General features: G+C 38.1%; 1 protein-coding gene across 1 annotated transcript in view; it reads right to left on the bottom strand.

Annotated features, from left to right (window-relative positions):
• LOC104406759 (sodium- and chloride-dependent GABA transporter 3-like) overlaps window positions 1-16,009 on the bottom strand; it is a gene marked incomplete at its 3' end in the record, with an annotated part of 47,355 nt that overhangs the window by 12,849 nt on the left and 18,497 nt on the right. Inside the window, exon 5 of the mRNA XM_010015846.1 lies at window positions 8,144-8,276. Within this exon, the coding sequence (XP_010014148.1) occupies window positions 8,144-8,276 (133 nt within the window). The remainder of the gene's footprint in view (window positions 1-8,143; window positions 8,277-16,009) is intronic.

Here is a 16,009-nt window from a genome sequence, read left to right as displayed (position 1 = left end):
TAAAAAATCTCTTTTTTTTTTTTTTTTTTTAAGAAATCTGAGGTGTTCTTAAGTGCTCAGTGCACAGGGAAGTGGAATAATATTGCAGTAGCTGTTTTAAAACCTCACACAGAGGAGGCGGAGAGCAGGAACTCTGCATGCATCTCATGAATGTTCTACTTTCCCCCTTTGAATACAGAGATCAGTCTTGGACAGGGTGTTAAAGCCTTGCCATGAAGGGCTATTCTTTGCTATTACTTGAGGCTAAAACAAAAGACACTTCAGGAGATACAATAATTGCTGCCTAGTTCCTTTTCCTGGGCTCCTACAATGGGCCCCAGTTCTTTTTTTTTTTTGTTGTTGTTTCCTTCCACACATCTTTCTCTTATTTTTTTCTTCTGTCCTTTTTGTTTCTGCCTCATTGAATCCATTAAGGCCTTTATATAGTCTGCTATTGAGGAATAAATTTTTTGGGGGACTAGTGACTGAGTCTTAACTGCTGGCAAGCGAGGCTTAACTCCTGATGGGAGGGCAGAGAAAACGATGAGTAAAAAGTATGAAAAGTCCATCTCTGAATTTGGGGTCTCTGGGCACACTGGATACCTTGCAGTGCCTTGCTGGTAATCAGCTCACAGAAAAGGAACATCCTAATCCTAGCTATTTTTTCACCTCTTTCATTCATTAGTCTTGATACACTGTGTTATCTTTCTGCTCATGTTTCCATCAAGATCAATATACTCTTTTCAATTATTTTCCTTAGTTTAGGTCCATATGCCAGTCTATTCTGCACAACTGTAAATTAGAAGGCACTCTGACATCAACAAGGATGCACTGCTAGGAGAGATGTAAAACCGGGTCCTCTCAATTACTACAAAGTTATCCACAGTCAGAAATACAAGGAGAATTCGGGTCTGCAAACAGTGTGATAAATTATTTCAAGGACACTAAAGCTAGACTCAAACGAGTGCACTGCAGTTTACCCCAGAACCAGAACAGACTGGCAAGAAAGCTGAAAAACTATCTGCTCTGAGGTGACAAACCAGGTTTTATAGAGGTGTGCAATGCAAGAGAAGCAAGAGCTGCAGAGGAGCCAAGCAGAAATCCATCTGAGGACAGAGGAAGAAAATCAACCTGTGGCCCTATTGAGCCTAAGGAAAGAGGTCTGTGTACAAACAGGCCAGCTTAAGAAGGAGTACACAGGTTGGCAGAGAAGCTGCTGGCCCTCCCTGCCTTTCCTGTGGTGGGAAGCTCTGTGGAGTCAGGCTTTTGCCATGGGGATCCATTCTATCCGTGATGGCCTTGGCAGATGTATTGCAAAATCTAAGACTTGGAGTGAAGGGGAAAAGTCTTCAAATCTTGAAGTTCTGAGTAGCTGCTACATAAAATTGAAAACATCTCAAGTACCTGAGAACCTTATAAATCATTCATAGTATAAAGAAATATGAGCTGGAAGGTGTGTGTTTGAGAACAATTTACTATTAATGTGCCCTCTATTGTTTCCCACCTGGATAATGAAGTTATCTGGGGGATGAACAAGGAAACATCCATAAATCATCCTATGCTCCCCAGCACTACAAATGCAGGTGGAAGAGGAAGCAAGCCTATGAAAAAGAGAGGGAAGGGGGGAATGTGTAGAGTTTAACAGTGAGAGATGCCACTGCACTCAGGCAGCCAGAGCCTGAGAGTTTACATGTTCCATTTGAAATCGTTCATACAAATTCTGGGGTTTTCCTCAACTGAAAAATGAAAAATAAAATGTAACCAACAGTTAAATACATTTGCAGCCTTATTCTTTTTTTTTTTTTTTTTTCTAGTAATGCATAGCAAGGAGTTTGATTTGTTGGAATAATTTCTCAACAGCTCAGATGGGCCAGAAGGTCTTCAGCAGCACTATAAAGTGAAAAAACCATAGCTCTACACCTTCAGTTTAACTCTGCTAACATAGGGATGCTAATTAAATATATTGTAGTACATTTCACCGGCGATCTTATTCAATCATTATAAATGGTCTTACAGTCTTCAATGATTGTTTCCTGCCCATCACATTCACAGATTAACAATAATGTCAAAACTACTCACCAAGCTACTTTTCTAATACTGTTAATAGTTTTACGTCAAGATGCCCCAGTCACACAGGCTGTTTTCTCCTATCTCTGGTCTTTTAACATACAGAATTAACATAGACTTCCATACACTTTCTTCACAATTTATGCTTCAGTGGCCTTCCACTGCTCTCAGCTCAGCAACTCAGACTGATCAGTGGAACTAATTCAGAAGCAAGGAACAGTGCAGCATTGCAAAGGACAACAGCCATGCAGTTACAAAGTGAATTTCACAAAGTCCAACTTAAGACCCTCATATTGCTCACAGCTATAAAATGCACTTAGCAGCATTTATGTGACTCTTGTTGAAGTTTTACATGTAAAGCTTAAATTAAACACTCAACCCAGGAAAAACCTGGGAGCTAATATGGAATCTAACAAGGTTTACCAAACACAACATGTAGAATGACACAGGCTGCCATCAAAACTCTTAAGCAGAAAAGAATTGTGGAGAACATTACAGGTTACAACACTACACACACACATGGGAAGAATAAAACATTCAGTAGCATAAGAGCAAAATAACAAGTTAAGGCATTACTTACACTAATTCAACCCAATATCCTGCTTACTTGTGGTAGGTAAAACAGTACGGCTGCTCCTTTCCAGAACAGGAAGTTCTCTGCCTTACTGAGGTGTTTATAACTTTCCCAATCACATCATGGTAGAAAGGAAAATATTTGAGTGAATAATGAACGTGACAAGTAAATAAACCCAAGAAAATTATAAATCAGAGTGCCTCATACTGTGATGTTTATACCCAATAACTACATCGCCAAGAAAGCTTGCAAGGTCATTTCTAATGCTTTACAATGAGGACCTGCAAATTATTTTCTTAACCCAACAGTATCCTTTTTCGAGATGCAATAGATGGTATAAAGCTATCCAATAATAAATTGGGAGTAAAGTCATAAATGTTTCATGAGGAGCTACTGTGTAATCATTAATCTATTATTTTCTGACTTGCAGGACTATTTAATCAAGCATCTTTGACAACTCATGTTTATGTAGAGAATAGCTATATTAGTGCTTGTTCTTGTTTAGCACTTCAACAGATGTGAGCACAGCAATACTTTTCAGCAATGCTTTCTGTGCTACTGTTAAGACAGTACCTAGGGAGTGAAAAGGGGTAGCAAGTGATGAACAGAACCATATTAATGTTTTCTAGCATGTTTTCAAGTCAAAATCTGATGAGATGGCATGCAAGATATTTTCAAAGTTGATTATGAGCTGAAAAAACAAGCAAATTTAGTTTAGAGCAACATCCACAGGTTTTTACAGGGGACACAGCCTCTTAGCTCTAGGTCTACTCTAGATTGTTTTGTAGACACTTTATACATATGAGGACTTGATGTTTTCTGCATGTTCCTGTGCCAAGTCAGGACAACACTCCTGACCTTGCCTTTCATCACTCTCTACTTTTATTAGCCTCGCCTTCTGTTGTAACCTTAAAGCATATCAAGTGGAGAGACAGCATAAAGTTAACACAGTAAGAACAGGATGATGTTGAACTTCAGGGAACTGAACACAATGAGTAGGAAGGGATCGAAAGATTCAGAAGTCAGAGTAAGACAGAAAAATATTCAGTCATTACTGAATATTTAGTGGATACTGAAGCTTATCTCTGTGATATATAAATTAGTTCCAGAAAATTTTGAAGAATGGACTCTTATATGAGGTTTGTCCCTCTTCTATATGATTCTGAAACAAAGATAGAAGAATTTCTCATCACATACTGGCCAGCACTAATGAAGAAGTACAAAACACTGTGGAAGAACTATTTGAGGTTTGGCTCTGGCAAAAGAATAGAAGTCTTTATGATACTAATAAGAACTTATTCAAAAAGACCCAAAAATACGTGAGTCTTGGTCTTAGTGACCATAGAAGCAGTGCAATATTCTAATACTAAATAACACAAAAATCCAAAGATAAACAACAATATTCTTTTATCACTTGATAACCAGAAAACCCTGGCTCTGTATTGAGTCATAAAATGATAAAATCTGACCTACAGCCCCCTCCAACCTGTACAATTTTGTGATTCTGTAAATCCACAAACCTGGTGGCAGGGTTCCAAACTAACAATATCAGCACCAGACAGGAATGTGCTGATGCATTCAAAAGTAAGCAAGATGCTGAAAGAGAAAAGGAATGGACTGAATAAGACAGAGACTACCATAATGCCTTTATGTAACTTGAAGTTTACCAGCCTCCTCACTTCAAAAGGAATTGTGCAGAAGTTGCTGCAAGTGAGGAGTCACTATGAGCTCGGAGAAGGGATCACGATCTGAAACGACTTCCATACTCTCATAAAAACAAGAAAAAAGGAAAACATTAGGATGACTTCCTTCACCAAGCAATTTAAGAAAAATAGATTAGGAACTTCTGGTGTCCCTTTCCAAAGCTTTAAAGTAGAAGGGCATTTAGTCAAATTACTAAATGGACAGTCAAGATTCTGCTTCCCTGGTACCTGAAGATTTCATGAATGTTACATGAAGATCAAAGACTCAGCAGCTATGTAGGTATCTGCATTATAGAAACACTCAATTATTACAATTAGCCATCAAAAATATTTTGGAAAAGTAAGATACAGAACTAAGCCTTAACACTGAGAGTCTAGAATGATACTTTAAATGTGTAGAAAATTCACTTTCTTCAGTCTTTTACATAGCTCTTACCTCATCTTTGAAAGCATTTGATGCTAGCTACTGAAAATACTTCTGCATAAGGTGGATATCAGAAACCATCAAACTCAGCAAGTTGCAATACACACATAATACTATGATAGCATTACTTAGTCATATTTTTCCTCCTTTTGCTTTTGAGTCTCTCATTCAAAGACCCTGCATTTGGTATATATGTTACATTTTAAATATGGAAACTAAGATACAGATAACTTGAGATCTAAGATTGAATAATTAATGGCAAGAACCTGGCACAAATGTGTTTCTCTTGAAAGCCACCAAAACCACCTAAAATCCTTGGAATGGAAAACTGAAATGTTTTGTGAGAAAGTGATTACTTTCAAGAACAGTAATGGGAAAGTTTGAAGCATCTCGTTAACAGTATCACAAGCACTTCATTTGAGTTAAACTTTATGTTAGATTGAATGTATTTAATAAATTAAAACATTAAATATTCATAATATGAGCAGATTATTTCTGTGGTAGTGCTAGTTGGAGAATGATGGGTTTATTTGATGACAGCTTTTAAGGCTTGGGATTTTTTTTTCCACCATGCATTAGGATGCACAGTAAAAAGAGGAAAAGAATAAACCAACCTCTTGAATATTTCACAGAACACAGCTGTGTGAAGATGGTAAGTCTCTCTCCCCTTCTCCATTTTGTCTGTTTCCCCTGTCCTCTTTCTCTCTAGCTATTCAGACATCTTCCTTTGAAAATGTTTCCATTTTCAATGCTTTCATCACCATTCCAAGGTGATAAATCTTTAAGAAGTTTTCTGCTTTGAATAAATGCGTTATTTCATTGAAATTATTCAATCCAGTTAAAGTGCATAGGAAATTCAACAGGATACCTGAACCCATTTTTAATACTATCATAAAAATCTCAACATCAATTTTAGATGTTTCCTGGAAATGTGCATATAATAAATTCAATCTAGTGTGAAGGGCTACAATTGCATGAGCTTAAATATGAACTTTCTAAACGCCAATAAATCAGAATTGGAAACTCCAAGCCCAGAAGACTGCTCTATCATCTGTATTTCAAAGCATTTCATTCCTTTGTAGCATCCAGCACACCTGACTGGTACATCTTTGGTTAGCTGGTCTGGAAAGGCAGTGGGATAGCACAGATTTCCAGTGGCTTTGACTGTAAGAAGTGGCAAGTGTAAGAATATTAAAATTCTTAAGTACATCTAAACAGTGAACTTCTATCCAGGAGGAAAAAAAAAAGTGTAGCACAGGAAAGCAATTGCAATGTCACATAGTTAGTAAAAAAGCTTTCCTTACTAATTACAGGAACAGAACTGGAAGAAGAAATTATCAGTATTGGCTATGAAAGATCCTTACTGCATGTTTCCTGAGAAGCAGTGGAGCCAGAACTCCTGCTCATGGTACACCAATCTACATAGTGTAAATATATGATAATCTACTTCTTACTGACCCTGATCTCATTTTTTCAAGCTTGAGATCTATAAAGCTGAATACTGGGTATTAACTCCATTCTCTGTGCGCTTCTGTTGCGCAACCACTAGCTATTTCTGCTTAGTTGAAAAGCTTATCATAGCATTTCAAGGGGCAAAGCATGTCTCTCTCTCTCTCTCATGCTGATTCACCTAACCTTATCAGAAAGGTGGTTATCAAAATCACACTGAAATGAAGTAAAATCAGATTTATTCCACCCAGCAGTAATCTGCGGTTTTAACTAAGCTACCAGGAAAAACAGGGAAAAAGTCACCTTAATGATTCCAAAATGCAAAATCTGTTCCTGGGGAAATGGTATAAGCTGAAGGAATCTCATGTGACTGTATATTAAAAACAATAAAAAACCGAATGTAGACCACACAAAGGTAAAATATACCCTTTCCAAAATCACCAGCCCCTCTCCCTGTCAGCAAATGATTTCTACTGAGGCTGTTCTTCTGGTGCACAGGGCAGTTTTGCACAACCTTGCACGCACGCAGGCATGTGCATTCACAGTACATGTTTTTTCCTCCACCCTTGGGTCAGATTATTCTATGGTAGAATAAATCTCCATCTTCAGACATTCTTTCTGATGGAAAAAAAAATAAATTAGTTTTGCTCAGTTTCATTTCTTCACTGCCAGCTGTAGCTCCTCAGACAACTCTCAACCACTTCTGTACCTCCCTAGAGTACATGCTTCAAAGGCATATGGACATTTATCTTGTCATTCCCTTATATCACCTTTGCTTTTCTGTATTTCTCTCTTTAGGTTTTTTTCTCCCCTCTTTCCTCTAAACTATTCATGCCTATATGTATCCCTAGACAGTCTGTCTCAGCGTTTCTCCTGCAGTGACTTGATGAAAGTAGGACTGCATAGATGCGTGCACGCAAATACCTAGATGAAGAACACAGTACCAGATTGACTGACACAGCTGGCAAATACAGACAGAATTCAGCAAATAGTTGCAGCCAAAGTTTTGATAGGAGGACAGATGTGTGTCATTGAGGGAGCTGAAAAAAGCACTCTGACATTTTCTAAATTAAAATGAACTCTATTTCAAACAGTTCATTTCTAAATGCGTGTTACTAAAACAGAAACAAACAAAAAAACCAACCATGCTTCTAAACTAAGTAATAAATAATTGAAAATTGAATACACAAAATGCTTCAGTCCACCAGTTTTTTTCCTTGTCTTCTTTGGTTCCAATGTGAGAAACCAGTGCTTTTTTTAGACCCAACCCCCTTCCAGAGCTATGTCTCTTTCCATCTCTCTGTTGAGGTGATTAATCAGATATTCCACCAGAACTACATCTGCTACTACTCCAGGGGCAACCTCTCCATCATCCTGCAACTCATTTAGGCAGTGAAGAGTTACAAGAGTACTAGATATTTTCCTTTTTTCCCCTTAATATGGCCATCTTTCTCTCTTTGATTTTTTTTCATTACTTCAGCTTTTGCTGTTTTATTTGCATTTGTTGTAGGTTGTTTATATGTCTCAATTCCCTCTGCTTATGTGTGTCATTTATTTGTGGCACTGAGAGTCTCAACACCTGCCAGTTTGGGAGGAAATTCAGATTTTGGATACCTCATGCACAGTAATGAACAGAACACAGTACTGATTTCAGGTTCAAGGACTGGCTAGTAGTGTATAGTCTGTAACGTTAACAAAACCAAGCCACAACCAACTAGCCACATCCAACAGAATTAGCGGAAAAAGCAAACCAAAAGGAACAAACCAGTGCAAAGTATGACTGATTCTGAATTGCCTACTATTACAATGTATATACCCGCAAGTATAGTTGCTTACAGCAGCACAAGACACATGTGAAACTCTGACTTGAGTAACTAGAAATGACAGCAAAGGTGTGGAGCACAAGAGAGTCATAAATAGAGCTGACACACAGAATTTTAACCTCACCTTTCCAGTAGACTTTGTTCCTTTCCAAATGCAAAAATAGCAGATAGTCCAAGCAGCGAGGAGGCACAGTGCAAGTTCCCAGCGCAGATTGCCAATGTGTTCAATTCCATCAGATATAGCAAGTACCCTTCGTCTTCAGGGGGAAGGAGAAGAGAAAAAAGATAACAATATTGAAACAAAACAGCACCACATATAAAACACTGGCCTAAAATCAAATCAACCAAGGAGACTCCTATTTACTGACTGCTGAAAACGCACCATGGTTAGAAGAGAGAGAAGATAAAAATAGAATATTCTTGGTGGATTTTACACCTGGCTAGAAATGAACAAATGGGTAATTTTTCAAGGTCAGTGACAAAATAAACAGACATTTTAAAAGAGTTTTTGTATAAAGTAAAAGTCAAAACCTGAAAATTTCTTTTAATTAATAACTGACATGTATAAGCCCAAAATAAAACACTTCATTTCACTTCACTTTCTTTGTTCTGATTTTCCTGGTTGTTTTTCTTTTCCAGAAAAAAAAAAGTTCTAACTTTTATCTTAAACTTGTAACATTGATTTTAATGAATTTCCTTCTGTAATTGAAACTATAACTGCAAAACATTTCTTTTCAAAACTGTCAAAGATCATGACATTTTCCAGGTGGATTTTCTTTAGGAAATGCAAACTTTCCATTAAGATTGCAAAAACAAACCACCAACTTTTTTTTTTTTTTTTTTTTTTTTTTTTTTTTATGAAAAGGGCTCAGCAAAACCATGTATTTCATTCACTATTTCAAAATAGGGTATTTGAAATCCTAGCAACACAGTATATTTGAGGAGCACCCCTCACAGCCTGGAGCCGAAGTATTTACTGACTTAGTAAATAAGATAAAGAGAAGGAAGAGGGGTTTGGGAGGGTTTTGGTTGGTTGGTTTTGTTTGTTGGGTTTTTCAAGCAAGACTTTGGGAGCAGAAAAATCCCATGACTTGCCAGTGTCCCGCAGGAAACCTGCAGAACCAGCCTTCAGTGCAGGCTTCCACATTTCTGAGCTAACATTGTATTCACGAGAATGACTTTTGCATAGGAATGCTGCTCTTACCTGGGAGCTGCATGGTCCCTCTATGCCCTTTAATTTTTCCTTTAAATAAGCTCTGAGATTAAACAAAATGTAAATTATTTACCAGCCCATAAATGAAACATGGGTGTTCCTGGCTGTATGGATGAAGAGGTTAAGAGCAAGAGCAACAGCAAAAATTTATTCCTACAACACTCAATGATTTCATAATTCTCTTGAGCTTTTTCAATTGCTTTTAAGGCTGAAATAAACCCTATAGATAATTAAAGACTATTTTTCACGAATCTCAATTTTCCAGAGCAATGAAGTACGATTTAACTGGTATGTGACAGCAGAAGCTGCTATGGATTTTAATTCCATACATTCAGAGATTTGGAAATACCTCATCATTTTCAAGCAGGCAATTAGTCATTTACTAATCATACACACAGAATGATTCTTTTCAGTCATTCATGTCTTTTATCAGCTTAACCAGATCTCCATAGGGACTGGTCATGGCTCAATCCATTTGTGTTTCCATAAACCTATTTGCACACCTGCATGCACACATATACACATTCCAACAATCAACTCTACATAAATTATCCTGAGCAAAGTTTTCTCTGAAGTGTGTCTTACATGTCCTCTTAGAACCTCAGGGACCCTTGATTTACACTGCCCTCTCTCCCCAAGACACTATGAAGGAAAACACTGAATTTCACAAGTACTCTGATATAGTTAAAAGCCCTATAATAATAAGCACTATTTATATATATAATTAATCTGCACATAGTTATACAGATAATTAATTACAACAAAATATACATAGGTTAAGAGCTGATTATTCAGTTTAAAAGACCAACTTACAATTACCCATATGAAACAATTCTTCCTTTTGCATTTGATTCAGCCATCGGCTGAGGCAATCAGCTCAAGGAGGATAAATTCAAGGCCATGCCTAAAATAAATCAATGTTGGGGAGCAATCTAATCTGATTCTTCCTGCTCTCACCAGCAGTAGCTGAGGATAAGGGGAAATTCCTTCACCTGCCTCTAATAATGAAGTAGGAGGATAGAGACATCATCAGCTGGTGGTATGGTGGGAAAATGCAGAGACCTAACTATGGGTGAGCCTTTCAGATGGCCATAAAGATGCTGCAGAATCCTACTCAATCTTTCACACATCCCAAGAGCTGCACCTGCTGTTCCTGCTGCAGCCCTGGGGTGCAGCCATTTTTAACACATGTGCTAGAACACGTTGACTGCTCAGCTAAGGCGGGACGAAATTTAACAGGTTGAAGAAAAGAAACACACACAAAACCCCTAAAGCCTGTCTTTGTCTTCTAATTTTCCAGTGAATACAGAGGTAGAAGATCTTTCCACTAAAAAGGAAAAAAAATAAAGGGTGGGGAGAGAGGTTAAACAAACTTTTTGCAATATAAAGTGTAATGTGCTTCAGTGTAAAATTACTGCTACCTCATCCACATCTCCTCATCCTGCAACTAGCTGTATTCTGCAAAGCTTCTGCCATCACCTAGTTAGGGAAAGGAGTGATTTGCAAAGAACCTAAAGAACTGTCATCAAAATGCATTCAGAAATGAAGAGAGGTACATTTAATGAAGGAGATATTTTAATCAAGGGCAAGCACATACATTCAGTCTAGAATTGAAAATAACATCACTGAGCCATAATTATACAGAAAGGCTGATGAAATAGACACTTAAAATTTAAGTTCTTTAAACAATTTGACAGATGATATCATGTGGAATTTGATGTCCAATCTCTATACAAATTCTCATTCAAAAAGCAAAATAAATCCTTCAGTTCTTGACTCACCTTGAATATTAGTGTTACTTGCCCATGTCACCCAAGACTCCATCCAACCTGGCCTAGAACACTGCCAGGGATGGAGCATTCACACCTTCCTTGGGCAACCTGTTCCAGTGCCTCACCACCCTCAGTAAAGAACTTCTTTCTCACACCTAGCATGAACTTCCCCTGTTTCAGTTTGAACCCATTACCCCTTGTCCTATCACTACAGGCCCTAATGAAGATGACATACAGTCAGCACATCTACACAGTATATACCAGTACTATGGAAATCACATTATTTTGTTGTGATCCAATCTTTCTGCAATGATGCATACATGTACATTACTCACAAATTCCAGCTTATAGCTGCAATTGATTAGGGTTTTTTTAGTAGTATTAGCATACTGACTTAAAGATGCAGGTTAGGAAGAGATTGGTCCAAGCTCAGTTTGAACTTCACAATCTGATTAAGTGAAACTAGTAAGACAAGCAGGAGCAGCCAGAAGAATTTTAACTGTTGTTTTGCTTAGAAAGGTTCTAAATTTCATTTTCAAGTGGCATACTGCATTTTTAAACTAATAGTATTGTTTGTAAGATGAAAAAGAAAAAGGAATCAAGAGAACATACAAGCACAAAAATTGAAATTAAATGATTGTGTTTGGGCCACACAAGTTGTGAAATGGAAACTTTTTCATTTTGCTGTATTTTCACTGAAATAATAATAATGAACAAATTCCCTTTAATTTCAATCAAACCTTTTTTTTCCCCCCCTGGCTATTTAGATATCTATGTAACATGTGCACCTAAACATCAGTAGCATTTCTTTTCCCAAATGGGGAGGTGTGAACACATGTAAGATGGCTGCAGTAACACCACTCAATGCTATGGACATATTTGTAAGCCTGCTCAGGGAGAGGATGCCACAAAGCCGTGCTAACACAGCCCTCCGCCTGGGCGAAGTCCTACAAGTAGTTACTTGCTTTTAACACGTATACCACGGATACAGCTGTGCTGCTTTTGTGCAGGAGCTAGCCAGTTCAGGCAGCCTGGAACCTCTGCAGTAGACACTGTTGTATCACCTAAGTAGGAACTTCATGACAAAACCTGCTACAGGACAAACCCCCAGCAACAGGAATGGCTCCCAATTTAAGAGAAGCTTGCAACTTCCTCACTTGACGGTTTGTGCTCATCTATATGGGTGCACATTTATAAGGGTGATGAACTGCATCACACCAGTCACTCATGCCCATGAATGGCACCTGCCCAGTCTCACAGTACCTCCCACTACTCATGTCCTGCTAACATTCACAGGGCTATAATCACTCCTAGTCTTCCAGAATCATGACTGCATCAAGTGAGATATCAACCTTTATTAAGCTGTCTTGTAGCATGGTTGCAGAACTGTGTGCTGTGGGAAAAAGACATGGAAAGTTTTCAATAATAATTCCACAGTACTGCCACCACACTGGAAAATGGTGAGCATGATGGAAATATATGGCCTGATACATTAGCATACTCAGGGCTTAAACAGAGCTTGCAAAATTACTTTGGAGTCACACTGTCACATGTCCAACAGTCAAAGTAATCCACTTCAGCTGTCAGTCACTTGAATCACTATGCTATTCTTCCCTAACTACCTAACACCTTCTTAATAAATAAATGTTATTACTCTCTCTCTACCCTGGTTTTGGCTGGGATAGAGTTAATGTTCTTCTCAGTAGCTGCGGCAGTGCTGCATTTTGGCTTTAGTCTGAGAATAACGTTGAGCAAGCGGCTGCTGCGTGGTATTTAGGTGCTGAATGGGGTTAGAGCACGACACTCTCTCATGGTTTGAAAGTTTCAAGCACCAAAAGACAACCTTGTCTTAAGAACACAATTCTCAGTGAAGATTTGAGATAAGGATTTTTAAAAGCAACTGGTTTCTGGAAGCTGTCTGCAGAAAGTCAATGTTCAGTCTGTGCTGACTGCTCCATGAGAAGTCTCAAATAGCAGACACCTACGTTACCCATCCAAAAATTCTGGCCTGATCCTTTTATAAAGAGTGTCATAGAAAGTAAACAGCAAATTAATGGCCTCAACACAATTATCCCTGTTGCTCCCATTTAAAAAAGACAGCTAGTGCCAATCAACTTGAAATGTTAGTACCATAATGAGTATTTAAATACACTGAAGTGCTGTAAATTGGTATGTATTTTCTTTGTTCAAGCAGAACAATGGTTTAGTGTTTCCCTTAGAAAGTAAGCAGCAACAAGTCCAGAACATATAATTAAACTCTAACAGACAATGTATGCAAGGAATAAATCCAAAGAGGAGAAAGTCTTGCTCAGAGGCTGGCAGTGACTTCCTCAGCAGGCACACTGCAGCTCTCCATAATACCAGGGCCTTAACTCTCCTGCTGAAACCATCTGGAACAGCAGCAGCAGATGCAGGTTTTGCAAGGAGGTGGCATTCAACACATGAAATTCCTCTCAGAAGGCTCCAGTTCAGTCTCATTCCAGATACCCTCATATCTGCTCTTTTTCTTTTATTATTTGACTTAAATAAAACAAAAAGGCAGAGCATTTTAAAAATATGATTCTTCCCTACATCCAAGAGGTGAGGTTGATGTATTCAGGGGTCAGAAGATGACAGAGTTGATCACACCCTTGTGCTCGGCAGTTCAGCATCTATCTAAAAGCTGCCATTACCTTGCATAAATTACACAGACAAGAGGTAGTATAGCTTTCACTGTGCCTTCATTTTCACTTACCACTACAAACCCCCTATACCACCCTGGTCTCCTCACCTCTTAATGCAGAGACAGATAGAGAAGGAATAAGAACAGATATTCTGTTTTGAAATAACAAGCATTTGAAAATGGAAAATTCTATAGGGAGCTCTATAAGTTCAGCTGGTTTGGTTCATACTTACATTAAGAAAATAAAATCTTTTTCCCTTACATATATCAAGACTTATTAAAGCTGAGGATCCTTATGATAAGTCCCCCAAAATTAAATGAGGAGAAATATCTTAGCAGACATTTCACATTGGAATGGCTTGAAACCTCATCACTAGAACTCACTATGCCACTGCCCTAAGATCTGAATATACTTACCTTCAAAGAAATACTGCAAACTCATCTAACTTGCAGTGCATTTAGGGGAAAGGGTGCTGGGTTCAGGCAGGCTATCTAATGTTCTCCTGATAAATGAAAGTTCCCAGAAATCATTACACATTTTTAAAAGATTCAACAGTAAATAAAGAAAAACAACAACCTACTAGAAAAAAGCCCAAGAACCTAGGGGACCACTGAAGCTGCCAGTAAAACAACAAAATGGAGGTAGCTGTAGGTAACCATCTGAATTACTACAGAATGTAAGACCTCTGGTCAGTACAAGTCATTTTAATCAGGGTAACTTTGAGTATAGTGAGATTGCTGCCAACAACTTCAGACTATGTGAAACTTTGCTGGAGGAAAGATCTGTCTCACACCCAGACGCGAAGATACAAATCACTGATTATTTTTGGATCTCATTGAAACTGTTGAGAGATTGAGAAGTTTTATTGCGGGTATTGAGTTGGGGTTTTGTGGTTGTGGTTGTTTGGGGGGGGTGGAGGGGGTGTTTGTTGTGTTGTTTAAGAACATGCAGCAGTTCAGTTTGTTGAACTTATCAATAACCTGAGAAGGAAGCCAGGGGCCTGGTGGCATTTGGGCATGTTGAACAGAATACAGAGGGAAATAAGCTCCCTTGGTAGTGGGGTTAATTTAGAATGCAAAGGTTAACTCAATCCAGAGTAAGGTTTTTAATTCAGATGTAGGAAATTATTAATTTCACATAGGATATTTTGCTTGTAAACAGAAGTGAATTTAAACCAGAGTGGATTTGTAACATCTCATGCCCAAAGACAGACAATGTTTGGAGGTTTCACTACCTCTAGTCACACACATATAGCTTGACTAAATGTTACTAAAGGAAGATTTTTACTTCCTATACATAACACAGAAGAAAAATGATAAAAGTTGCAAGAATCTAATGAATAAAAGATACATTTAGGTGGAATAATAGGACATATTCCTGAAGGGTGGCATTCTTGATGCTTCAGAAATGCTGACGTGTGGTCACAAGAGTATTTACAACTAGAATGAACAAAATCATGATATTATTGCTACGGTGCAGATTTACTCTTGTTACAGCATGTAGTACCAAACATTGTAAGCCTATTTTAAGCTTACAGTTTAACTTGAGTCAAAATATAGGTGTGGATAAAAACAAATAAAACATGGGCAGAGTCGGGAAGAGGTATCAGAGCCAAACTTAGCAAGAAAACTAAGACAGAAGGCAATGATATTTTGCTACACACATTCAAGGGACATACTGTTGCTAATGGTTACCTCTACTTTTTCAAGTAACATAATTGCATGTATATGCCCTGCAAAACATAAAAAGATAAAATCCCATAGGGATTTCATATTCAAAAAGTATTATATAATTACTGAAAATGTTTTTAATGTGTTTGAGAATGTACTAAAACATGTTTCAACTTGGTAGTTCACTATGTCTGACAGGACGAAAGGCCCTTCTGTTTTTGGAATTGCTATAGAGGAGCATATGATGAGATAACTGCTACTTTTGGCTACTAACTGCTGAAAAGTAACCTCTCCAACCAAAGTTGGAAGCTCACAACACCACATTATCACCCAGGAGAACACTGCATTTTCCTGGGATAAGAGTGTCTTGAAGTGTTCCAATATGCAGAGCTGTACCAGGCTCTTTCTATTCACGAGGATTAACTGCTGCCAACACATTGTTGAAAGGAATGTACGGGAGTACTTATTGCATTATTTCATTATTTGAACAGATTCAGTGTACTTGAGGCAGGTCCCTTCATGTTCCCTCTCTGATGTGGAGCAGTTTCCAAGACTTTTTTATTTAAAAAATGAAATGCAACAAAAAAAATACCCAAACAGAGGAGGTGGCCTCTTTAGGTCACTTCCCCATCTGTATCTGTTTAGTCAGGCACAGAGGTGGCAACGCTGCTT

Source organism: Nestor notabilis, unplaced genomic scaffold (assembly GCF_000696875.1).
Source record: "Nestor notabilis isolate BGI_N333 unplaced genomic scaffold, ASM69687v1 scaffold5386, whole genome shotgun sequence".
NCBI classification, from domain to species: domain Eukaryota; kingdom Metazoa; phylum Chordata; class Aves; order Psittaciformes; family Psittacidae; genus Nestor; species Nestor notabilis.
Note: the sequence above shows the minus strand (reverse complement) of the source record. Positions and strands in the feature narration are given on the sequence as shown.